The following is a 25,284-nucleotide window of genomic DNA, read 5'->3' as shown; positions in this document are numbered from 1 at the left end:
GGAAATGAGTTTAATTTGACTGGTAAAAGTCTTCTTAATAGGACACTTAATACTGTGGCTCTTAAACCTTTTCTTTTACTTAGAACTAGCTACAAAGATATTTCATATGTTTATGTCTCATAATGGGTAATTTTGGTTTGGATTTATGTCATTTTGTCTCAGTATCACAATTTTTGAAAAATTAGTTCAAAGAGAAAAAAAAAAGAAAGAAAAACCATGGTAAACATTGCTTAGTCTCATACTCTTACCCTCTCTCTCTATGCTAAAACAGGAAATGCATTTCTGACACTTTTAAAATGAGCAATCACACGTATAATCAACTTGGTTAAAACTTCCTTCCTGGTAACTGCAACACTTCCTCTGCATCTGGATATGAAGGGAGCCCCAGAAAAGCGGAAGAATTTAGAGGCACACTGGGTAGGTCTGAATTTGTTTTGTTTTTAAAAATTAAACAAATGATCCTTCAGCATCATCGCCTCCGCTGCTTTATCAGGTATTGCTTCCTTCTATTTTTTGCTCTTTGTTGGGTCTGACTCGGAATAGTGGCACTTCCTCCTCGGCTAGATTATTTTTATCTGGAACTGTTGTCGGTTCTCGAGATGATACTACCACCGAATGTCTGTGTTTCATTGTCTAGTCCAACCTGTATTGTGGATATTCACAAGGTTCCGGCAAAAGTTTTGCAGGTGCATCAGATTTTTGTTTTTGTTTTGGGAGGAAAAGGGAGGGCACGGTGGCCAGGCTTCATATTCCTACAAGTGCATACTTCAAGATTACTGTACTTACTGTGTTTCCAACATCTTCTCATAAAAGGGGAAAGTGTCATAGCCTCAGCCATGAAGGAAACCAGTGAGTATTATCCTGTTTTCCTCTGCATCTTATAAGATCGTTCGGTATCACTGAGGCAGAAGTTATTGCTGTGTATTTATATGCTGCCTAAATTTGGACATGTTTTATTTCAAGTTAGTGTCAACATCAATGTATCTTACAGTTCTCTTGTTAGTTATTCTATAATGTAGCAAAAGACCAAAATGAATGTTTTAAGCCACAAGAGACAGTTCTTTGGGACAGTTGGTTTCACTTACTAAGTATAACTTCATATTTTAAGAGAGGGAATATTGGCTTTAAAGTTAAGCCAAGATTTGAACATAAGTTTGGATCAAATGAAATGTGTCTTTCTTATCTTTTTATCAAGCTCTCCTTTTTGGTACACATCAAATGCTCCACTATTTCTTAAAGAAATAATGTAGTTTTGAGTCTAACATTAGTTATTTAAGAGAGTAAATGATATTTTCTGAAACTTTTTTTCTTTCAGTGATTGATTCTTGTTTAGAATATAATGTATTACAATGTAGTGATACTAAATATTAAAAGCAAATACCTATTAATCTTTCAGTGTTAATACATTTCAAATTTCAATTATTACTTGAAGGATTTCATATTGCAGTATGTTCCATTTATACTTAAGTGCTTTGTGAAGGGTAGGTACTTATTGAATTCTGTGGAAAGAGTAAGTTAATGAGAATAAATTTGTGAACTTGTGTCATAAAAATGAAAATATTAGAGCAAAAAAGAAGTTAGATGATTGGGGGTCTAAACAGAAGGTCACTGGAATCCAGAAATCCTGCCTTCCATCCTGTGGCTCTTCCACTATTAAGCAGAGACAGATCAAATTAATTTAAATTAATTAATTAAACAATGTTAAAATTACCTACATGTTCCTATTGGGAGAGTACAGGCTTGGGTGACTCTTCTAAGATACTGACCTAATATAGCAATGACAGCCACAATGCTGACAAATTCAGTGATTCAAAATTTTACGTATCTGCAAATGGTTTTGACTGTAACTTTACTAATTCCGACATGTTTTAGCTTTACGAATGAAATGACTTGCTTTCCTAATTAGAAAGAAAAAAAGATGAAACCAAGTGACAGGAAATTTATTAGGGTGTAGATCGTGGGTCCAGGCAGTTTGAAAACAGACAACATGAAGCAAGGTTGGGTGAGGTGTCTGGGTTCCAAGAAGTGTGAGACTGAACAAAGAGGAAGTAAGTTAAAGGCCTGTTTTCAAAGTGAGGTTTTTTGGCATCTCATGTTGCACCTTGTAAACTAGGACTTGATCCTTAACTGTACTATTTTAGTCATCTATGTTTCAGTATGTTTAAGAACAATTTCCATTCTCAGCCATTATAATGTGTCATGCACTGTGCTGGCTGAGTGTTTTACCCACCTCTTTAAAATTTTCAAAGTATACAGAAGTAGAACGACCAATAAGCCCCCATATACCCGTCACCTATATTGAACAAGTATTATTTAATTCTTCCTCTGGGACATTCATTACTAACCTGTCTGAGAGATGAGAAACAGGATCAGAGATTAAACAGCCCAAATCACCCAGAAAGTAAGTGGCTGGACCAGGCCTCATGGGCCCGACTCCAAAGCCCATGCTCTGAAGGGCTGTAGTGCTTCCAGTTTAAAATACTTGGTCCCTCTGGGTGCCTGCACACATGTACGCCGCCTACACCTCCTCTTTCCTCATCTCACCAGAAAATATAAAGGGAAAGTGCCTTTCTTGTGACAAATCCCTGTCTCCCTCTGCTCCCAGGTCGCGTAGGGCATGGAGCTGGAAAACTATGAACAGCCCGTGGTGCTAAGAGAGGACAACTGCCGCAGGCGCCGGAGGATGAAGCCGCGCAGTGTTGCGGCCAGCCTGTCCTCCATGGAGCTCATCCCCATCGAGTTCGTGCTGCCCACCAGCCAACGCAAATGCAAGAGCCCCGAAACAGCGCTGCTGCACGTGGCGGGCCACGGCAACGTGGAGCAGATGAAGGCCCAGGTGTGGCTGCGAGCGCTGGAGACCAGCGTGGCGTCGGACTTCTACCACCGACTGGGGCCGGACCACTTCCTCCTGCTCTACCAGAAGAAGGGGCAGTGGTATGAGATCTACGACAAGTACCAGGTGGTGCAGACTCTGGACTGCCTGCGCTACTGGAAGGCCACTCACCGGAGCCCGGGCCAGATCCACCTGGTGCAGCGGCGCCCGCCCTCTGAGGAGTCGCAGGCCTTCCAGCGGCAGCTCACCGCCCTGATTGGCTATGATGTCACCGACGTCAGCAACGTGCACGACGACGAGCTGGAGTTCACGCGCCGCGGCCTGGTGACGCCGCGCATGGCGGAGGTGGCCAGTCGCGACCCGAGGCTCTACGCCATGCACCCCTGGGTGACGTCCAAGCCCCTCCCGGAGTACCTGTGGAAGAAGATTGCCAACAACTGCATCTTCATCGTCATTCACCGCAGCACCACCAGCCAGACCATTAAGGTCTCGCCCGACGACACCCCTGGAACCATCCTGCAGAGCTTCTTCACCAAGATGGCCAAGAAGAAATCTCTGATGGATATTCCTGAAAGCCAAAGCGAACAGGATTTTGTGCTGCGCGTCTGTGGCCGGGATGAGTACCTGGTGGGCGAAACGCCCATCAAAAACTTCCAGTGGGTGAGGCACTGCCTCAAGAACGGAGAAGAAATTCACCTGGTACTGGACACGCCTCCAGACCCAGCCCTAGACGAGGTAAGGAAGGAAGAGTGGCCGCTGGTGGATGACTGCACAGGAGTCACTGGCTACCATGAGCAGCTGACCATCCACGGCAAGGACCACGAGAGTGTGTTCACCGTGTCCCTGTGGGACTGCGACCGCAAGTTCAGGGTCAAGATCAGAGGCATTGATATCCCTGTCCTGCCCCGGAACACTGACCTCACAGTTTTTGTAGAGGCAAACATCCAGCATGGGCAGCAAGTCCTTTGCCAAAGGAGAACCAGCCCCAAACCCTTCACAGAGGAGGTGCTCTGGAATGTGTGGCTTGAGTTCAGTATCAAAATCAAAGACTTGCCCAAAGGAGCTCTACTGAACCTCCAGATCTACTGTGGTAAAGCTCCAGCAGTGTCCAGCAAGGCCTCTGCAGAGTCCCACAGTTCTGAGTCCAAGGGCAAAGTTCAGCTTCTCTATTATGTGAACCTGCTGCTGATAGACCACCGGTTCCTTCTGCGCCGTGGAGAATACGTTCTCCACATGTGGCAGATATCCGGGAAGGGAGAAGACCAAGGAAGCTTCAGTGCTGACAAACTCACGTCTGCAACTAACCCAGACAAGGAGAACTCAATGTCCATCTCCATTCTTCTGGACAATTACTGCCACCCGATAGCCCTGCCTAAGCATCAGCCCACCCCTGACCCGGAAGGGGACCGGGTTCGAGCAGAAATGCCCAACCAGCTTCGCAAGCAATTGGAGGCGATCATAGCTACTGATCCACTTAACCCTCTCACAGCAGAGGACAAAGAATTGCTCTGGCACTTTAGATATGAAAGCCTTAAGCACCCAAAAGCATATCCTAAGCTATTTAGTTCAGTGAAATGGGGACAGCAAGAAATTGTGGCCAAAACATACCAATTGTTGGCCAGAAGGGAAGTCTGGGATCAAAGTGCTTTGGATGTTGGGTTAACAATGCAGCTCCTGGACTGCAACTTCTCAGATGAAAATGTAAGAGCCATTGCAGTTCAGAAACTGGAGAGCTTGGAGGACGATGATGTTCTGCATTACCTTCTACAGTTGGTACAGGTAGGGGATGTTGGTGTTATCAATGGAAGCCTTCTCAAAAGGAATTTATTTGCATATGCACAGGCACCCCATTCAGTTGTCATCAAATGCCCTTTGTTCAGAGCTTCATCATCGGCAAAAGTAGATCTGATGAAGCCACCTCAAAAAGTAGTAAACTGTTGCATGTACATTTTTACTGTCTTGGAGGGTTTGCCGACAAGCGTTTTGCAGACATTAGTACTTCACGTTTTTAGGAGAATTGGCCCTGTGGGAATACTTTGTTCTCATTTATTATTTTAATGATAGATTCCACTTAATGTGCCAAGGCTCCAAGTGACTGACATGCTTTCAGTGTATTATCTCATTTAACTCTTTCAATAACTATGATGGAGGTCAAATTAACATTTGCACTTTTTACATGAGGAAACTGAGGTACAAAGAGGCTAAGTAATGTGCCCAAGATCACATACTTTGAAAGAGGCAGACCAGAATTCAAACCCAGGAGGTCTGCCTCCAAATCCTGCTCTTTTCACTACCCGAAACCCTTCACAAATCCACCACCATATCCTTTGTCAGTCTGGTGTCAGGATTCTGGGACTAGAGATGAAAGGTCTTACTCTCTGTCTAAGTCTATTACAGTTCACAGAATAATATCTCATATCTGGGTAGAATCTTGAAAGCTCCTCTCTGCAGATAGGTACAGGACTGTATGTATTTCTACTCCGTTTCTCATGATGTTCCTTGGGATCCTGAGAGGACAAGTGATTTTTCTAAGGTTTAGCTAAGAAGTTAAAGAAAGAAAGGGGAACAGTTCCCCTGCTCACTTGAGCAGTTCTCAACTTATATTGTACTGCTTGACAAGGGAAAGGAAGTAAAGGAATTTGAATAGAAGTGCTATTTTAGAGCACAGACCTATTCATTCATTAATTCAACAACATGTACTGAGAAGACTGGCATTAAATGAGTAGACACACAAACAGATGTTTAATACCAAATTGTGACAAATACTTTCGGGAAAACTATACCGTATTATGAGAAAACAGTCCAGGGGTCCAAGGTACACTTAATTTTGATTAAGGGACCCAGGGACAGTTCTGAGTAAGTGATGTTTGACCTGAGATCTTTAGGAGTAGCCAGGCTAAATATTACACACTAAACTGTCTAATCACTATCTGTATTTATAGGAAGTTCTGGAGTTTTCTGATAAGCATTTTGGATAGCCTCAACTTTAACTCTCAATCTTCACCTTCCTGTTAGTCAGATACTTGAAACATTACATTTGGGTTTGTTTTCATCCGTTAAATATATTCAGTAGTTTTTTCACTACATCAGATATTTGTATAACACTAAAGAATTTTAGAATAATTAAATAGTCTTCAGTTTTCTAGCTCTCCATAAGAAAAACAACATGAAACAAACTTGAATGAGCTCTGTTGCAAATCCTAAGGCTAACATGAATTATTTTTCATTGTCATGTTCACAAGTGAACTTTAAAGAGCTGGAAAATGAATAATCTTCTTTTTAGAAATGTGTTAAATGGAAGAGGTCAATACATAATATTAACATTGAATTTGTGGTCTTAAATCTGAAGAAGAGTAGTCATTTGTAAAACTACTTGAGACATTTTCAGCTATGGCTAAATGACTCATTCCTCATCAAAATGGTCTCCTAGTTGAGATCTGCACTGTCTTTACAGAAGTGAAACCTGAAGAAGGTCAGAAAGACTCACATCTGGGTTAGAAACTTAAAACATTGCGAAAATGAGTACTGGTGGCTAAAAGACCACATTCTCAGAATTAAGGCCTTTGATGCAGTTACAGTGGCACCTATTTGACCATAACTTTGAAAAGCATTTTTGTAAAAACTTGTATAATTGAAACATGATGAAGTCACTACTGATCATGTCCAAACTGGAAAACCAGAGGAAGAATTGTAAATCCTTCCAAGGAGCCTCCAGTTTCTAAAATATAAACTAGAATGGGAATTTCTTCCGTTCCTTAGGAAAAAAGGATACACCATTTCTATTCATAAAGTGCATACTCAGAGATATTTAATATTAAGTCTCTCTTCATGTTTACATATGATATCTATCCTCTAACTTTGTATATGCTTTTATAATAATCTGAACAATGTTAGTGTTGCTGCTTTTAAAGTTACGAACTATTTCAAACTTACAGAAAAGCACAGAGAACAATGAAACAAATACCCATGCACTCACAAAATTTAATTGTGTTTTTTACATTTTATCAGTTCTTCCTCTTCAGTAATAGAGCTGTACTAAGTCAATAGTCTCTAACATCAGCCAAGTGATATGAAAATTACTAAACACTAAAAATGAAGATCAAATTATACCTAAGAAAACATAAAATCAGGGACTTTTGGACAGAAAGCTCTGTACACACCACAGTGTGGCAGGGGGTAGTGATTGCTCTATGTGGATTGATCTAGACCCACTGTTTACTTGTAGTTAAGAACCTGTGAGACAGTTCAGTGACTTGCCAGTAAGATGCCAAAAAGAGAGGCTATAGGGCTTTTAGGATCTTTTCATCTAACAAATATTTTTCTCCTTATGTGTATTATACTATATGTCCACTGTCCATTTTCTTTCTCACATCCTCTCTTACCTTCCACTTTATAGATTTGTTACAGTGTCTCCATCTTTCCCCTCTACCCCTCCGACAAAACCAGTAAGACCTAATTAGAGCAAATTCCCTCACCTCTTCACCTTTGAATTTATCAATAGCACATGACCGTGAGTCAAGAGTTTCAGCCTCTAATCCCAGTTATGTCATCGGTTGCTCTATGATCTTAAGTCAAGTGGTTCAGTCTGGTCCTAAGTGTCCTCTAAAAGACAGAATTAAACTTAAGTTACTATTAAGATTTTCATCTTTCTAGCCATGAAGTCCCACTAAAGCAGAGCACCAGTTCTCCATTTCCTTTTCCCTGATTCAACAATGTAGAGTATAGTCCTACAAATGCCAATGTGTTCTTCCTTTAGGCTGTGAAATTTGAACCATACCATGATAGCGCCCTTGCCAGATTTCTGCTGAAGCGTGGTTTAAGAGTAAGTACTTCCATTTTGATAATAGCATGACATTTTAAGTTGCCAAGAATTGACTGGTAGACCTAAAGCATTAGTCATAATAATTTCAACTTTCTTGTACCTGCCCTCAGAACAAAAGAATTGGTCACTTTTTGTTTTGGTTCTTGAGAAGTGAGATAGCCCAGTCCAGACACTATCAGCAGAGGTTCGCCGTGATTCTGGAAGCCTATTTGAGGGGCTGTGGTACAGCCATGCTGCACGACTTTACCCAACAAGTCCAAGTAATCGAGATGTTACAAAAAGTCACCCTTGATATTAAATCGCTCTCTGCTGAAAAGTATGATGTCAGTTCCCAAGGTATGGTGGGTATATTTTCTTGGTTCTCTTTCCAAATGCCTTCGTCTCCAAATGCCATTGTTCCTATAATTATTTTTCTTCCTGGAATCCAAGTTGCATCCTCCTGAAGGCACCAAGAACACATTTTTGAGTCTTCTGTCTGCATGGAGTAAACAAATTTAAAGTTCTCCTTTTACAAGTTCATAATTTTTAACTATATATTTACATATTCTTAACTCTGAAAAATTAACTAGCATTATGCAGATGTAAGATGTATTTTTTAAGAACAGTTGCATACACAAAGATTAGATATTTCCAAATCTTTACCTTTTTCTTCACATCTCTGAATATGCACATATAGTTTTCAAGTTTTCAGTCTTATAAAATGATGAATTTTTGAGAGGCTATTTTAATTTTTTGGCATTTCTTCGTCTATATATCTCAGAGTAATATATAGAGATACATTCATTCTTCCCTATCTGTGGCCCAACATCTGTAAATTCAACCAAGCACGGATAGAAAACATTTGGAAAAAAATTGCATCTGCATTGAACACGTACAGACTTTTATTCTTGTCATTATTCCCTAAACAGTACAGTATAACAACTATTTACTTAGCATTTACATTTTATCAGATATTATAGGTATCTAGAGATGATTTACAGTATATGGGAGGAAGTGCATAGGTTATATGCAAATACTACACCATTTTATATCAGAGACTTGAGCATTCATGGATTATGATATCTGCAGGAGGTCCTGGAACCAATCCTTACAGAGACCAAGAGATGACTCTGTATCTGTGTCTGTTTGTGTGTGTGTGTGTAAAGGTAATAAACACACACACACACACACACACACACACACACCCCACCTTCTCTCTCAAGCTGTTTCCAATATCTTATCCCTACCCTAAGAAAACCTGCTTCTGCCCTAGGAAAATTAATCACTCCTTCTCTGTAATTCTGTAGATTTTGATTGATACTACATTAAATTAAAGTCTTTAACATATCTTCCTGGTCTGGTAAACTGTATGAACCTTGAATCTAGAGAATATCTCGTTTTCATTTTTACATACCTAGACCTAGCACTGTGGCTTATTACATAGAGCCTTCATGTACTCAACCAGTATTTTAAACTCCTGAAAATTTAAAATGTCTTTCTCCCTTTGATTCTTACAATGCTTCCTCCTAAAAATGATAATGGTAATAATAATATTTCATTTGTATCTTAAGAAAGGAAAACATTTGTACTGACCCTCATTCTGTCAGTTATCCAGTAATTTTTAATTCACATATTTTGCTTTTAGAATTTTGAGGCTGTCACATCCATCTTCTCTACAGAACCTAACTTCCTCTTCTGAAAAGAAATTACAGAACCCTAACCAAATTCCATTTATTATTTTCCTCAAATGTCTGTTCCTCAAATCAGATGGTAGTTTAAAGTTTAACATGCTGGAAAGAAAACTACAGTATTAATTCCTTAGCATTACCCTCAGAGCATCCTTCTCTACTTGGATTGTGTTGGTGTCTATGTGTTATCCCACATATATTCACATATTTCTGTCCCCTGTTGTAGTATGTGCACATGGTTATGTTGCTCACAGTAAGCCCAATGTATCTTACCACCTCATATGGTTAGTTCCTCAAAGGCAGGGCCCACCCAGTTTTCTCCTGCTCTACACCAGAACAAATATATAGAATGCTATGAATAAGTGTGTTCTCAGGAAATGTAATAGATAATATTGATGATTTCTTGAACTCACATAACTCTTGTGTACTTTTGACAATTACAGTTATTTCACAACTTAAACAAAAACTTGAAAACCTGCAGAATTCTCAACTCCCCAAAAGCTTTAGAGTTCCATATGATCCTGGACTGAAAGCAGGAGCGCTGGCAGTAGGTATCACTTGGATGTCTCCACATGGTCTTTATGTCTTGAAGATGTCTAACATGCTTGCTGGGGCCCAGTACTTAAAACCTAATGTTTATGCATAGACAGGGAAGCTGGAGAGTCTCTGGATGGGTTTCTCATAAGCCCTTGTCTAATCACTGGTTATGAAAGCCTCAACACCAGATAATTTCCCTTCCATATTTTTTAAATCAGCTTGAGATACTCTTTGTATACAATAAAAATTGTCCATTTAAAATGTAGAATTCAGGGAACAGGCACAGTTCAAGGTCAGGAGTTCAAGACCAGGATGGCCAACATGGTGAAACCCTGTCTCTACTAAAAAATACAAAACAAAGTTAGCTGGGCATGGTGGCGCATTCTTGTAATCCCAGCTACTCGGGAGGCTGAGGCAGGAGAATTGCTTGAACTGGGGCCCAGGAGGCAGAGGTTGCAGTGCGCCGAGATCGCACCACTGCACTCTAGCCTGGGTGACAGAGCAAGACTCCATCTCAAAAAAAAAAAACATAGAATTCAGTGAGTTTTGAGAAATGTATACAATTATATAACCACCACCACAATCAAGATCTAGAACATTTCCATAGACATGTTAGAGAAAAAGTTCTGTCATGTTCCATTGCAGTTAATCCTTTTTCTCCTCCCATTCTCTCTGCAAATGCAGCAGATCTACTTTCTATCATAAAATGCCTTTTCTAGACTTTTATTAAGAGGAATCATACAGTACATAGTTTTATATCTGAATTATTTTATTTTCCATAACGCTTTTAAGATTCATTCATGTTATTGTATGTATCAGTAATTTGTTTCTTTTTATGAGTGAGTAGTAGTCCCTTGTATGGATATACCACAGTTTATTTTCCATTCATTTTTTGAATAAATGTTTAACAGTGGGGTAGTTGGGTCAGATAGTGTGTGTGTGCCATTTTACAAGATACCCATTTTTCCAAAGTGGTTGTACCATTTAAATTCCAGCAATGTATACAATGAGTTCTAGTTGTTCCACATCCTAGCAAGCACTTGTTATTATCAGTCTTTTTAATCTTAGTCATTCAAATGAGTATGAAGTGATATCTCACTATTTTTTTATTTGCATTTCCATAATGAGGTTGAGTGTCTTTCTATGTGCTCATTTTCCATTAGAGTACCTTCTGAAAATTTTCCATTCAAATATTTCACCAGTTTTTTTAGTTGAGTTGCCCTTTTTTTTTTTTTTTTGAGACAGAGTCTCACTCTGTTGCCCAGGGTTTTTGCAGTGGCATGATCTCAGCTCACTGCAAGCTCCATCTCCCAGGTTCATGCCATTCTCCTGCCTCAGCCTTTTCCCTCGGTAGCTGGGACTACAGGCTTCCCAACAACACCATGCCCAGCTAATTTTTTTTTTTTGTATTTTTAGTAAAGATGGGGTTTCACTGTGTTAGCCAGGATGGTCTCAATCTCCTGACCTTGTGATCCACCCACCTCGGCCTCCCAAAGTGCTGGGATTACAGGAGTGAGCCACTGCGCCTAATTGGCCCTTATTTTTATTTATGAGAGTTACTTATATAAACTGGATATAAATTCTGTATCAGATATACATTTTACAGATATTTTCTGTTAGTCTGTGACTTGCCTTTTTATTTTCTTGGAAGTGTCTTTCAAAGAACAGAAGCTTTAAATTTTGATTAAGTCAAATTTGCAACTTTTTCTTAAATGGTTTGTGCTTTCAGTGTCTTATCTAAGAAATCTGTGTAGGCCTAGCACAGTGTCTCACACCTGTAATTCCAGCATTTTGGGAGGCCAAGGCGGGAGGATCCCTTGAGGCAAGGAGTACGAGACCAGACTGGGCAACATGGCAAGACTCCATCTCTATAAAAAATTTAAAAAATAGCCGGGCATGGTGGCATGTGCCATAGTCCCCGCTACTTGGAAGGCTGTGGTGGGAGGATCACTTGAGCTCAGGAGTTTGATACTGCAGTGAGCTGTGTTTGTGCCACTACATTCCAACCTGGGCTACAGAGTGAGACCCTGTTTCAAAAAAAATGAAAACTATCTAATCCAGTGCCTCAGCTTGGGGTAATCCCTTTGTCTGCCAAGGCCACATTTGGCAATGTCTGAAGACATTCTTGATGGTTAGTTATAACTGGGAGAATGCTACTGGCATCTAGTGGGTAGAGGCCAGGGATGCTGCTGAATACCCTGCAATGCACAGGATAGTCCCCCAGAACAAACACTATCCACCCCAAAATGGCAACAGTGCCAAGGTTAAGAAATTCTGGTTTAACTCAATGTGGCAGATATTTTTTCTTAGAAGGGTTATGGTTTTAATTCTTACATTGAAGTCTGCAATCCAATTTGAGTTAATTTTTGTGTACAGTGTGAGGTGAAGGTCAGAGTTCACTTTTTAACATGAATATCCAGATTTTTCAGCACCATGTGTTGAAAAGACTGTTTTGTTTTGTTTTGTTTTTCCTGGAGAATTACCTTGGCACCTTTGTCAAGTATCGACTGACCATATATGTGTGGGTCTACACCTAGATTCTCTGTTCTTCCACTGATCTAAATGTCTGTCCTTGCATCAATACCACACACTCTTGATTCTGTTTAAACAACAAAGCACTTCATATACGTGTGCTTATACAGGCAACAGTATACTTCCATTAACCCGCACATCCTTTGCATTATTTTTATTATGATTTTAACTTCTACATATGTTATAAATGGCACAATACGTTACTATTTTTGCTCTAAACAGTTAAAAAATAGACTTCACAGATTTAATAGATGAAATAAGTTTTAACTATTTACCTACATATTTACCATTTTTGTTACTCTTTATTGCCTTATATAGGTCCAGATTTCCTTGAGCTTCTAACATCTTTTTTACTGCAAGTTTGCTGACAATAAATTCTTTCAGCTTTTGTTTATCTGAAACACTTTTTATTCTGCTTTCATTTTTGAAAAATATTTTCCCTGAATATGGAATTCTAGATTAACTGGTTTTTTTCTTGCAGTAGCATTTTTTTCTGGCTTGCATATTTTCTGATGATGAGTCTTATCTTTGATTCTGTCTGCATAATATGTCTTTTTTTTCCCCCAGGCTGTTTTTAAGATTCTCTTTTATTTCTGGTTTTCAGCAATTTGATTATGATGTACCCTGGTCTGGGTTTCCTTTGTGTTTAGCCTACTGGAGTTTATGGAGCTCCTTGAATTTGTGAGTTTGTAGTCTTATCAAATTTGGAAATTTTTCAACCAGTTTTTTCTGTTGCCTCTTTTTTCTCCTCTCCGAGACTTCAGTTACAGTAATTTAGACTGCTGGACTCTGGGCTCAGTCTGGATTTCTTTCCTCTGTGCTGTAGCCTAGAAACAGCCCCCAGGCAGTAATCTGGGGCAATTACAGGGCTCACTTCATTTGTCTTCCTTTTCTCGGGGGTCAGGGACCTCCACTGCTTGTTCAATGTCTGGAAAGAGTTTTATATATTTTTCATAGTTTTCTAGTTGTTTATGGCAGGATGGCAACTCCCGTAGCAGTGCAGCCACGTGAAAAGATGAGGAAGTTCTTCCCCTGAATGTTTAATTTTATATACAATTATCAGCAAACTGGCCTTATAGCAGAAGCACACACTATCCACTGTCCATTATTTAGAGATTAGAAGGAATTATGACATATTAATACAGCTTCAAATTGTGTGTGCTTCTCTTTTTTTTTTTTTTTTTTTGGAGATGGAGTCTCACTCTGTTGCCTAGGCTGGAGTGTAGTGGCGTGATCTCCACTCACTGCAAGCCCCACCTCCCAGGTTCAATGCCATTCTCCCACCTCAGCCTCCCGAATAGCTGGGACTACAGGTGCCCACCACCACGCCCGGCTAATTTTGTTTTTGTATTTTTAGTAGAGACGGGATTTCACCGTGTTAGCTAGGATGGTCTTGATCTCCTGACCTCGTGATCCACCCACCTCGTCCTCCCAGAGTGCTGGGATTACAGGCGTGAGTCACGGCGCCCAGCCTGTGTTTGCTTCTTTAAACGACTACATAACAATTTTGATCTGTGGTGAACTCACCTTTGCCTGAAACACCTACTTTTTTTATGTTTAAGTGAGTGACTGCCAAGCCACATTTCCCCTACCTTGAATTTATTTAGATGTATGAGGTTTAGGGGGAGGGCATGTTGTACCTAAATGCCAGATTTTCCATTTATTTCTGTTAAATTTCATCTTCTTAGATGTAGCCTATTGCATCTGATTCTGCAATAATAGTTTTTTTGACATTGTGGAAGCATTAGAATTCTTTTTACAAAATAAATCTTAGAGGACAAATGTAACAGCCAGGTTGCTGTCCATTAAAGAGGATGTCGGAGTGCCAGAGCTCTGTGTGCATGGGGAGCGTGAGATCTGCCATACCTCTTAGGCACCTCCAAAGACTCTTGCAGTTCTTTGGAGCACAGTTTGAGAGGCACTGGTTTAAGAGTTGTGAATTCACTGTCACATGGAGTTTCCAGATTTGGTGAAAACAACTTCTGTATTTTTACCCAAATATTGAAAATCATTTTCTAACTAGGGCTTTGTCCTTGTTGTTTATAGTGATGTTTTGCAAGAGAATTTGTGTCTCCACCATGTGTGTTCATTATTCATTGTGTGTGGTAAACATGTGACTGCTTCCTTACAGATTGAAAAATGTAAAGTAATGGCCTCCAAGAAAAAACCACTGTGGCTTGAGTTTAAATGTGCCGATCCTACAGCCCTATCAAATGAAACAATTGGAATTATATTTAAACATGGTGATGATCTGCGCCAAGACATGCTTATTTTACAGGTATGCTAATTTTAAGATTGTTTTCAATTATCTGGAAACACAATTCTGTATTACATCAAAAACATGCCTTCTCCTACTGGCTCTGTTCCCACACTCTTCTTTCATATGATGAATTGTGATCAAATAGTACATAATAGAGAGTTTTCACTTGGGGAATATGGCTGCAGACTATTAGATATGCAATCTAATGAGCATTATAGTTCTGTCCAAGATGCATATCTGGCACTCCCAAGTAGCCAGATATACCTCCCTCACCTAATGTCTTTTTTATACACCCCATTCTAAGCTTGATAACATAGAAAATAGCCATGTTTATCCCCAGCACTCACTTCATTCCTGCCCATAGATATGTCTGCACATCTCTAGGCACTCTTAGATACCTCTCCTCTGATACACATAAACAAATCAAGCAATGATTTGATGGGAAGGAGAGAGAAGATGAGCAAGTAGGTCACCACAGAAATCCTGCAGGTAAGTGACGAGAGTGAAGTACTATTAGGGCAGAAGGTGAATGGTCAAGGTATCAATGCTAATTATTTTCATATTTTCTAACATTTCTAGATAAACTTTAGCTTCACAAGTCTGTAATGTTCTCCAGATTCCAGTTGGTCAGTATTGTAGGGGTAATCATTTCTAATACTTAATATGATTTATTTAAAGTAGACAAATCACATTGATTTCAAGGTAGCCTATTCAAAACTGGTCATGTTTCCAGTTCTAAGTTTCTGTTTTTACTTATTTCTTTTTTTTTTTTTTTTTTTTTTGAGACGGCGTCTTGCTTTATCGCCCAGGCTGGAGTGCAGTGGCGCCATTTCGGCTCACTGCAAGCTCCGCCTCCCGGGTTCACGCCATTCTCCTGCCTCAGCCTCCCGAGTAGCTGGGATTACAGGTGCACGCCATTATGCCTGGCTAATTTTTGTATTTTTAGTACAGACGGGGTTTCACCATGTTAGCCAGGATGGTCTCAATATCCTGACCTCGTGATCCACCCGCCTCAGCCTCCCAAAGTACAGGGATTACAGGTGTGAGCCACCGTGCCCAGCCTACTTATTTCTAATATAGAAACAGGAATACCTTTGCTTTGCCTTTGCTTTGCTTTCATTTCAAGAATGGTCTATGTATTGCCCAGGAGGTATTTTAGTAAAGAAAAAGAGAAATCCTTCAAACTTTTTGCAAGTTTATTAAATTTCAAATAAATCTGTAGAATATTTCGAATTCTTTGAAGATGGACATTTTAAAAACACAAAAATTACTCTGTTGGTCTTCTCATTTTAAGGGAAAGTTTGCCTTTGTCCTTTAGTTACTTCATGGTTTTGTTTTTCTAATTTTTTAAGGTAAGGTCTTGCTTTATTGCCCAGGTTGGAGTACAGTGGCACGATCATGGCCCACTATAGCCTCAAACTCCTAGGCTCAAGCAATCCTCCTGCCTTAGTCTCTGAAGTAGCTAGGACTATAGGTGTTCTCCACCATACCTGGCAAATTTTATTTTTTGTAGAGATGGGGTCTTGCCATGTTGCCCATGCTGGCCTCAAACTCCTGGGCTCAATGAATCTTCCCACCTCAGCCTCCCACACAACTTTCACGTTCTTCTCCTTTTCTTTCTCTTCCTCATAAGAAAACCAACAGTGTGGACCTAGAAAATAGCTCTCTGGTCAAAAAAAAAACTTCTCAGCCCTTCACTCAACAAAAACATAGCCTTTCCTTCTCTGGGCCAGGCATCAGCCACCAATCTCCATTAGACCCTTCATCCTTCTATAGGAATGGTCAAGATTGTGAAAGACACCATGACAATGGCCAAAATTGCTGGGATTCTAGGCATGAGCCAGATAATCGCCAAAATTGCTGGGATTCTAAGTGTGAGCCATCATGCCCAGCCTACTTGGTTTATTTGTTGGGGCACATAATTTGGCAGCTAAGGGCAAGTTATTTAAGTTCTTTAAGGCTTTGTTCCTTCTCCTGTAGAATGGGAATAATAATCTTATCCACATTATAGGGCAATGCAAGGATCACATAAAGCAGCATTCAGTATATATTCGCTATCATTATCATCATTGTAGTTACTGCTCTTTGGTTGTTGCCTTAGAGTGATAAATATATGTAAAAATGTTAGAGTTTTGTGGTAAAATAGACACAAGTAGAGCAGAACATTTTGAGCAGAGAGGTGATGAACCACAGCTAAAACCTACTCCAAAAGAAATTTATTGGCCGAGCACGGTGGCTCACGCCTGTAGTCCCAGCACTTTGGGAGGCCGAGGTGGGCGGATCACTTGAGGTCAGGAGTTTGAGACCAGCTTGGCCAACATGGTGAAACCCCATCTCTACTACAAATACAAAAAAAAATTAGCCGGGCATCATGGTGTGTCCCTGTAATCCCAGCTACTCAGGAGGCTGAGGCAGGAGAATCACTTGAACCTGGGAGGTGGAGGTTGCAGTGAGCCAAAATCACACCACTGCACTCCAGCCTGGACAACAGAGCAAGATTCTGTCTTCAAAATCAAAACAAAACAAGAAATGTATTTATCCTCTTCCCCAAGGTACATTTCGGAAACCAAAATTAACAAGCTCACAAAGAAGAGAAACTTTAGTGTGCCAGATTGACCAATAAACATACAGTTGTTACTTACATGTTTTACATTTACTTTTATATTTTGTGTTACAAGATATGATTGCTATTTTCAAGGGAGGAGAAAAATATATTAAGTTTATATATATATATAATATAAACATTTTTGTCTTTTGATGCCCAGATTCTACGAATCATGGAGTCCATTTGGGAGACTGAATCTTTGGATCTGTGCCTCCTGCCATATGGTTGCATTTCAACTGGTGACAAAATAGGTATGTAGTTACCTCAGGAGATGAATAGACCACTCAGCTCATTTGAAAGGATTATAATTCCTTCAGTATAGACATTTAATAACTGAAAAATCATAATCTTAATGAAAAGGAAGAAAATATTTCCATGCTGGTGAATGTGACTATCAACTTAATGTGGATATATTGAAAATACATGAATGCATGATTCAAATCCTTGTGACTATACATGGAAATGATTTTAGTAAGAACTTGTTCCCTCCTCTTTCCTTCTCCACCTCTAAACTTTAACTCATTTCATTACATATTAAACTTTTCTCTCACAAATAACATTTAAAAATAGATGGAAAGATCTGTCACTTATTTTAGTATTCCAGAATTCACATTATCAAAGCTATTACACACTCTACTATCAGGTATTTTTATAGACATTCACCATTAGTTTCAATGAAACATATGTTTATTCAAGTTTCTGATCTGAGAACTCTACAAAATCATTTACATTGAACCCTGTAATTTAAAAAAGGAAAAGGCACAGATTGCCATCTGAGGAAGAATATGCTCAGCATATAAATGCTTTTATTTATTACTATTCAAAACCAGCCCTTTCCTCTTGTCATTCTGGGATATTGAAAGCATATCCCACACAACTTCCATGTCCTCCTTCTTTCCTTTCTATTCCTCATAAGAAAACCAATAGCATAGACCTGGAAAATAGCTCTCTGGTCAAAAAAAAAAAAAAAAAAAAAAAAACCTGCCCTTCACTCAACAAAGACATAGCTTTTCGTCCTCTGGGCCAGGCACTGGCCCCCAGTCTCCATCAGACTCTGTGCATCCTTCTATAGGAATGATCGAGATTGTGAAAGACGCCACAACAATTGCCAAAATTCAGCAAAGCACCGTGGGCAACACGGGAGCATTTAAAGATGAAGTCCTGAATCACTGGCTCAAAGAAAAATCTCCTACTGAAGAAAAGGTGAGCTCATGCTTTTTCCCAGTCTAACGGCTCCTTACAAGTTGTCATTTATATAGCAATAGTGGCTTCACGTTTTCAAAGAATCTGTCAGTGTCTTGCCTCCTGACATATCAGTGAAATTTTTTACTTGTGAAATAATGAAGTACTCTCCCATGGTGACAGCACATCTGTGTGAAACAGAGGCACTCAGTTCAGGACTCCATGAGCATTTGCTTCTCTTTTGATTATCAGGCATGCTTTGCTTAAAATTTGGTTCTGTGAAATAATCTGTTAGCACTTTTTATGGCTATTTTTGTTGTTCAGCCAAAATATGTAGTTACCATGTATAAATTCTTATGTACCTGGGAAATACAACATACACAACAAAGTAATTTATAATTTTCTGCTGAACTCTAATCTAAATGGTAAATCATGGATGCTGAAAATGTCAGTTCCACCATTCCTTGGAAGTGCATATGCTCCATCCTTCACAAGCTGTGTGGTTAGGCTGTTTGGCTGTCGTTTAAAGTTCTGCTGCACAGGATTAGCACTTCTCATTTGCATGGTTAGCAGTCTTTTGGGGAGGAAATATAATGAGTAGCACTTATTAATCTGTTATACATGTAGATCTGTGAACCCAAGCATACTCTTAGTGGTCACAAGCAAAACCTGTTCACAAATGAAGGAGAAATTACCATGGGTTCTGTATAGTTGTTGGCAAGTGATGCATGGAGAGGAAGTGAACCCTTTGATTAAATTACTGTTGCCCTTTGACTCTTGTTTCTTCCTCATGCCATTGTGCTTCACTGAATCTTCACCTAAAATATAAGCAGGGCAATGAGAAAGATGGCAATTCATAGATATAATGCTAATGAAATCTGGCACAACTAACTTGCTCTCTGAAAATGGTTTCCAGAATAGTCTCTTTTTAGAAGTCATTTGTAGATTCATGTTGCTTTTTATAGTTAGAAGACAACTAATATTCAAATGCATTTTAATTAGTTTCAGGCAGCAGTGGAGAGATTTGTTTATTCCTGTGCAGGATACTGTGTGGCAACCTTTGTTCTTGGAATAGGCGACAGACACAATGACAATATTATGATCACAGAGACAGGTGAGTTTATTTAGTGCAGAATAAACTTTTATTGTGGTAAAATATATATAACATTTACTATTTTAACTGTAATTTAACTGTTAAGTGTTCAGTTCAGTGGCATTACATATGTTCACCTTGTTGTACAACCATCATCACCATTCATCCCCAGAATTTTTCCATCTTCCCCAGCTGAAACTCTGTACCCATTAAACACTAACTCCCCATGTTCCCCTCCTTTCAAACAGAGTAGTCTTTAAATGGAGTTTAAGACTGAATCACATATTTAGAAGTCATTGTGTAGAGACATTGGTGCTTCGGTTACTCTAGAGTGGTGGCCCCCAACCCCTTTGGCACCAGGGATCGGTTTCTTGGAAGACAACTTTTCCACAGACAGGGGTGGGGGAACAAGGATGGTTTCGGGATCATTGTGCACTTTTTTTTTCAACTTGCTTGCCACTGTAAAGCCTGCCACCAGATGCAGCTCAGTTGTCACTTGCCACTCACTGAGAGGGTTTTGATATGAGTCTGCAAGGAATTGATTTATTATGGTCTCTGTGCAGTGAAACCTCTCTGCTAATGTTAATCTGTATTTACAGCCACTCCCCAGTGCTAGCATCACCACCTCAGCTCCACCTGAGATCATCAGGCATTAGATTCTCATAAGGGGCACGCAATCTAGATCTCTCTCATGCACAGCTCACAATAGGGTTTGCATTCCTGTGAGAATCTAATGCCACCACTCATCTGACAGGAGGTGGAGCTCAGGCACTAATTCAGGTGTTGGGGAGCAGCTGTAAATATAGATGAAGTTGCTCACTTGCCCATCGCTCACCTCCTGCTGTGTGGCCCAGTTCCTAACAGGCATGGACCGGTCCATGGCCCAGGGGCTGGGGACCCCTGCTCTAAAGAGACCACCTCACTTGAGGACTGAGGTGTGAGTGAAGGAGGTGGAGCCAGGAAATGAGTCTTAAGAAGGCAAAGTTAGAGCGACAGCTGGGAAACTAGGAGAGGGTCATATCCCAGAAGCTGGCGAAGGTGGGAGTGATCACCAGTGACAGATGTTGCAGAGAAGCAACAGAAAGAACTCATAGATATCCTTAAATCTCCCTAACCCACTCCACTTTAGTGGTTCACTGTCCACTCTGACAACAGTCAGTAGTGGCCACCAAAGCATGAGATTTTTCTCTATGAATTTGAGCCATTTTAAGAGTAGAGTCTGAAAAAAGCATCAGGTGGGGATAGATTGCTTACTTCCCATGAGAATTAAAAGAGATAATGTATTTATGGCAATAGAAATGATAAAGGACTAAACAAATAAGATGATGATGATTGTGGTGGTGATAGTAGTAGAGGTAGAAATTGACCCAAAGGAGACTCAAAATGATTTGCTTCTATCATGCTGCCCAAGTTTCCGAGATCGGACATGCTTAGATACATTCAGGATGGTATGGCCATAGATGGCTACTCAAAAGGAAAAGGTGAATATCCCTGTCCCCAAGCAGAGTGAAACATCAGTCTATCCTGAGTTACATAAAGAGCATAAGAGAGTCTTAGGGATAATGATGACATACTGGCCAGAGAGTTTGATTTATGTTTCTGAGAATAATTTTGAGATGAGAATTTTATAGTGGCATCTGGCTGTCATCTAAAGAACACCAGAAGGATATCAAAAACATACTTGGTTCAAAGAATGTTTTGTAGCTACGACTTTCACACACCTGCTAAGACGAAAAATATCACAAGCTGACAAACATTATAAAAAATACTTTCATCACAAGATAGCTCATTTTTAGGCAACTCAAAGAAATATTTTAAGGAACAAAGTGCTGTGCCACTGTAATGATGTCAGATACTTTCTTCTCTTAAGGAAACCTATTTCATATTGACTTCGGGCACATTCTTGGGAATTACAAAAGTTTCCTGGGCATTAATAAAGAGAGAGTGCCATTTGTGCTAACCCCTGACTTCCTGTTCGTCATGGGAACTTCTGGAAAGAAGACAAGCCTACACTTCCAGAAATTTCAGGTAAGTCACCTCCTTCTTCATTGCCTGCTGAGAATAGCACCCAAGCAGATGGTACCTGTAGCACGCCGCAGCCCTCACCTCTCACTCAGCTTGGAGGCCAGTCCAGCCTTCACCCCTACCCTTTTCTGGCATGGCCAACCCTACCTCTTCCCTGTCACTTCCATTCATTCCTTCCCCAAGTGCAAAATGACACTTCTCAGTAATCCTCCCACCTAAAACCAAACAGAAGTAGAAATATTTCATAAGCAGTGAGATGGGAAAATGTGGAACATCAAGATGACGCTGGCACTAAAGAGGACTTTCTGGAAGGGTGTCTGCTGAGCAGGTTAGCCACTAGATATTTGTCTATTAAAGACCTTAGCTAGAAGACTCAAATTTTACACGTATTTTCCAGAACTCACAAAACGTTGTGAGCTTCTTTTGGTTTTTGCTACAGGTGAATTCTTGATGCGCCACCTGCGCTTATCTCATTTTTTTAAGGCAGAGTACCCAGTATTTCATTTGAAATCTGTTGGTTTGACTACAGGTTCTGCTAAGACTTCTAGCTTTTCCTGCTCACCTGTAAACAAGCTCCTGCATAAGTCTGTCCATCTCCCTGGGAGTATGTAGATCAGGGGAGTCCAATCTTTTGGCTTCCCTGGGCCACATTGGAACAATTGTCTTGGGCCACACGTAAAATACACTAGATAGCTGATGAACTAAAAAAAATTACAGAAAAAGCCTCACAATGTTTTAAGAAAGTTTACAGATTTGTGTTGGGCCACATTAAAAGCCATCCTGGGCTGCATTTGGGTTGGACAAGCTTGGTGTACATTCTACCTGCTTTCCGTTCCTTCCTGGTCTGTATCCAGTTTTGACTATCAAATACTTCAAATACCCAAGAGAATTAAACACTGGCAAAATTAATACCGTTAATGAACATAATTCATAAGAGTTGTAACTACTACTGTAATATACCTACGTTATAGCAATACAAACACAAAACAAAGACAAAGAATAATTACTTTGTATGTACATTTGCCTTGGGTGCCCTTTAAATAGCCACCTCCCTTAGTGCATCTGAAACATGATGTGCTTTGCATTTCACATCTCAGACTTGCTTTCTTTTCCCTGAGTCTCTTCCTGAGTCCAGGGTTACCCTTGGGAGGTGACACGACCCTTAAAGTTCAGTAGAACAGGAACTAGGATATATTGTTTTGAAACCTGTCTGTTCTTGTTTGTTCTCCTGACTGATTTTCAATATGGTGATTACAAGACTTACCCTCCCACAGTTCCAGTGGTGTTGTCAGAGAAACTGAGATCTCTGTGGCCAGATGGTCTTGTGATTTTTGCAGATACCATTGAGATTATCCCAGCTGTATCATGATAATTAAATAGAGAAATATTCTGTCCCACCTGGCAAACACTCTCATTTCTTCTCTCCTCTCAGCGGGGTTCATCCAACTAGCTTCGGACAAACAGACCAGCAATAAACTGCAACTTAAAGAATCAGACATGCACAAGGAATCTGGCCTCATTGACAGGCTCTCCTTTTTTTTTTTTTAGATGGAGTCCTGCCTGTCACCCAGGCTGGAGTGCAATGGTGCAATCTCAGTTCACTGCAGCCTCTACCTCCCAGGTTCAAGTAATTCTCCTGCCTCAGCCTCCTGAGTAGCTGGGACTACAGGTGTGCACCACCATGCCCGCTAATTTTGTATTTTACTTCAGAGATCGGGTGCTCATCATATTGGCCAGGATGGTCTCAATCTCTTAACCTTGTGATCCGCCCACCTTGGCCTCCCAAAGTGCTGGGATTATAGGCATGAGCCAGCGTGCCCAGCCGGCTCTCCTTCTTTTTGTATATATGTTCTCTTCCTTTTAGCCAGTAATTTTTCCTAGAATGACTGCACATTTGTCTTGTTGCTAACAACATTCCCATAGACCCCCTGGTGCCCATGTCACCCTGTCATATCCCAGCAGTACTTCTCTTTCTTTGGTTGTTACTGTTTTTAAGTTTCAAAATATTCTTTCACAAAAAGATTTGCAGTATGGGGAGGCCAAGGAGAGCTTGCTTCCCCCTATCAGCATCTTCTACCCAAAGCAACAAACCTTTGCAGTGAGCCTTTGTGCAGTCTGTCCTCTCAGTCTGGAGTATTTCTCCATCCTTAGTGACCAAAGCTTGTTTCTCAAGTCACATACCTTTTTTACTAAAGCAACGTTTAGGCAGTGTGCCCCACTAAAAACACACTTTTGTACATTTGTTGTACTTGTGTGGTATCCGTGTTTTGGAGTACTGTTAAACATACATGTTAAGCATACACGTTAAACGCCTGTGAATCTGTACACGTTGAGCCTTAAGCACACATACGGCTTAATATGGTGGTTAAAAGGATGGGCTTTATAGTGGAGAAACTTGAGTTTGAATGCTGGACCTGCTACTTAATAACCACATCTATGATGATTATTCATCCTTTCATAACATCAGCCTCTTCATCTGTAAAGTGGGAATAATAAGACCTACTTGCTGTGGTTTTTTTGGGATTACTTAAATGAAATACTCAGAATGCTTAGCCCAGTACCTAGATCACAGCAGAGAATCAATAAACGCCAGCCACCATTGTTGTAGTCATCACGGTGTGTCTTCAAACTTTGAAAACTTTTGAGAAACCATTTTTGAAATGAGATCTCAGGTAATATATAAAACAAAGTAGCATGCTCTGCTTGAAGAGTAAATGGAGTTCCAACTCAACCTGCTCTGCTTCCCCCTTCCCCACCCCCTCTCTGCTCACTCTCTCCCTATGTTCCCTCATACTTCACAACAGGAAAAAACCTGAATACCACAGCTTTAAATTACGTATATGCAGAATTTCCAAAGTTTATAGCATGACAACGATGGGCAGCAGATTTTTTCATCATTTGACTCTGACCTCGTGGTAATTTTTTTTTCTTCTACATACTGCTAAGCATTCTGAAAAGATTTTCTGTTTCTTGGTTTTATCTTTTATTTTAGAATTGAAGTTCTTCAAGATCAGGGACCACATCTCTAAACTCTCCAAATAGTGTCTTAGAATCTTGTATAATAAAGGCTGCCATTTTTAGGGAAGCTGGGAAATGTTGTATACATTTGCATTTTGAATTAAAGGCGTCCTCATTTCCAGTGGATTGCTTATTTTGAATTGATAAGGTTAACTAATACATGCTGCATATTTGAATAACGTGTTAGGAACAATGGAGAAAAATTGACCCACTTTTTTGTTAAGGGTGAAGTGAGCCTGGTCCACAAAGAAAAAGAAAAACATACCTAACTGGTGGCCTGAGCATGGAAGTAACAGGAGCTGAAAGAAGCTCTACTGCATCCCACCTCTCTGCTTCCCAAGGGAGCTACTTTAGCCTAGGACCATAGCCACAGTTACTTCTAGAATAGGGGAGAGTTCAGGAACAAGCTATAATTAGATAGAGAAACACAAAACCAAGGCCCAGCATTTGATCCCAGGAGTATCTGTTGGCCTTTGGAGCAGCATCCTACACACAGGTGCTAAACAAAACATTTCAATGATGACGATTTCGATAAATTCTCCATAGAAAAATCTCCCTTATGGGAGGAATAAAAAAGAAAACAATGCTTCTACTCATTGGTAATTTATTCTAGACCACATTATTTTAAATTTCACTGAACAGTTATAGAATGTATATAATACGCAAATATATTTATATCATTGGCAAATGAAATTTGGCTTGTAAGTTTT

The 25,284-nt window shown here is 40.0% G+C and overlaps 1 protein-coding gene across 6 annotated transcripts in view; it reads left to right on the top strand.

Moving 5' to 3' along the window:
* Nucleotides 1-317: 317 nt before the first annotated feature.
* PIK3CG (phosphatidylinositol-4,5-bisphosphate 3-kinase catalytic subunit gamma) overlaps nucleotides 318-25,284 on the top strand; it is a 40,761-nt gene continuing 15,794 nt past the window's right edge. Inside the window, exons 1-11 of one of the 6 annotated variants that reach the window (XM_021936154.2) lie at nucleotides 355-493; nucleotides 2,606-4,612; nucleotides 7,590-7,655; nucleotides 7,766-7,991; nucleotides 9,766-9,869; nucleotides 14,523-14,669; nucleotides 17,417-17,507; nucleotides 18,329-18,459; nucleotides 19,441-19,552; nucleotides 21,402-21,559; nucleotides 24,549-24,691. In XM_021936154.2, coding sequence (XP_021791846.2) covers nucleotides 2,618-4,612; nucleotides 7,590-7,655; nucleotides 7,766-7,991; nucleotides 9,766-9,869; nucleotides 14,523-14,669; nucleotides 17,417-17,507; nucleotides 18,329-18,459; nucleotides 19,441-19,552; nucleotides 21,402-21,559; nucleotides 24,549-24,554 — 3,036 coding nt within the window. In that variant the 5' untranslated portion in view covers nucleotides 355-493; nucleotides 2,606-2,617 and the 3' untranslated portion in view covers nucleotides 24,555-24,691. The other 5 variants (XM_003896455.4, XM_009203636.4, XM_009203638.4 and 2 more) reach the window with 5 other exon arrangements.

The sequence above is a fragment of the Papio anubis genome, chromosome 4 (assembly GCF_008728515.1).
Source record: "Papio anubis isolate 15944 chromosome 4, Panubis1.0, whole genome shotgun sequence".
In the NCBI taxonomy this organism is placed as follows: Eukaryota; Metazoa; Chordata; class Mammalia; order Primates; family Cercopithecidae; genus Papio; species Papio anubis.
This window is presented reverse-complemented; position numbering and strand designations above follow the sequence as displayed.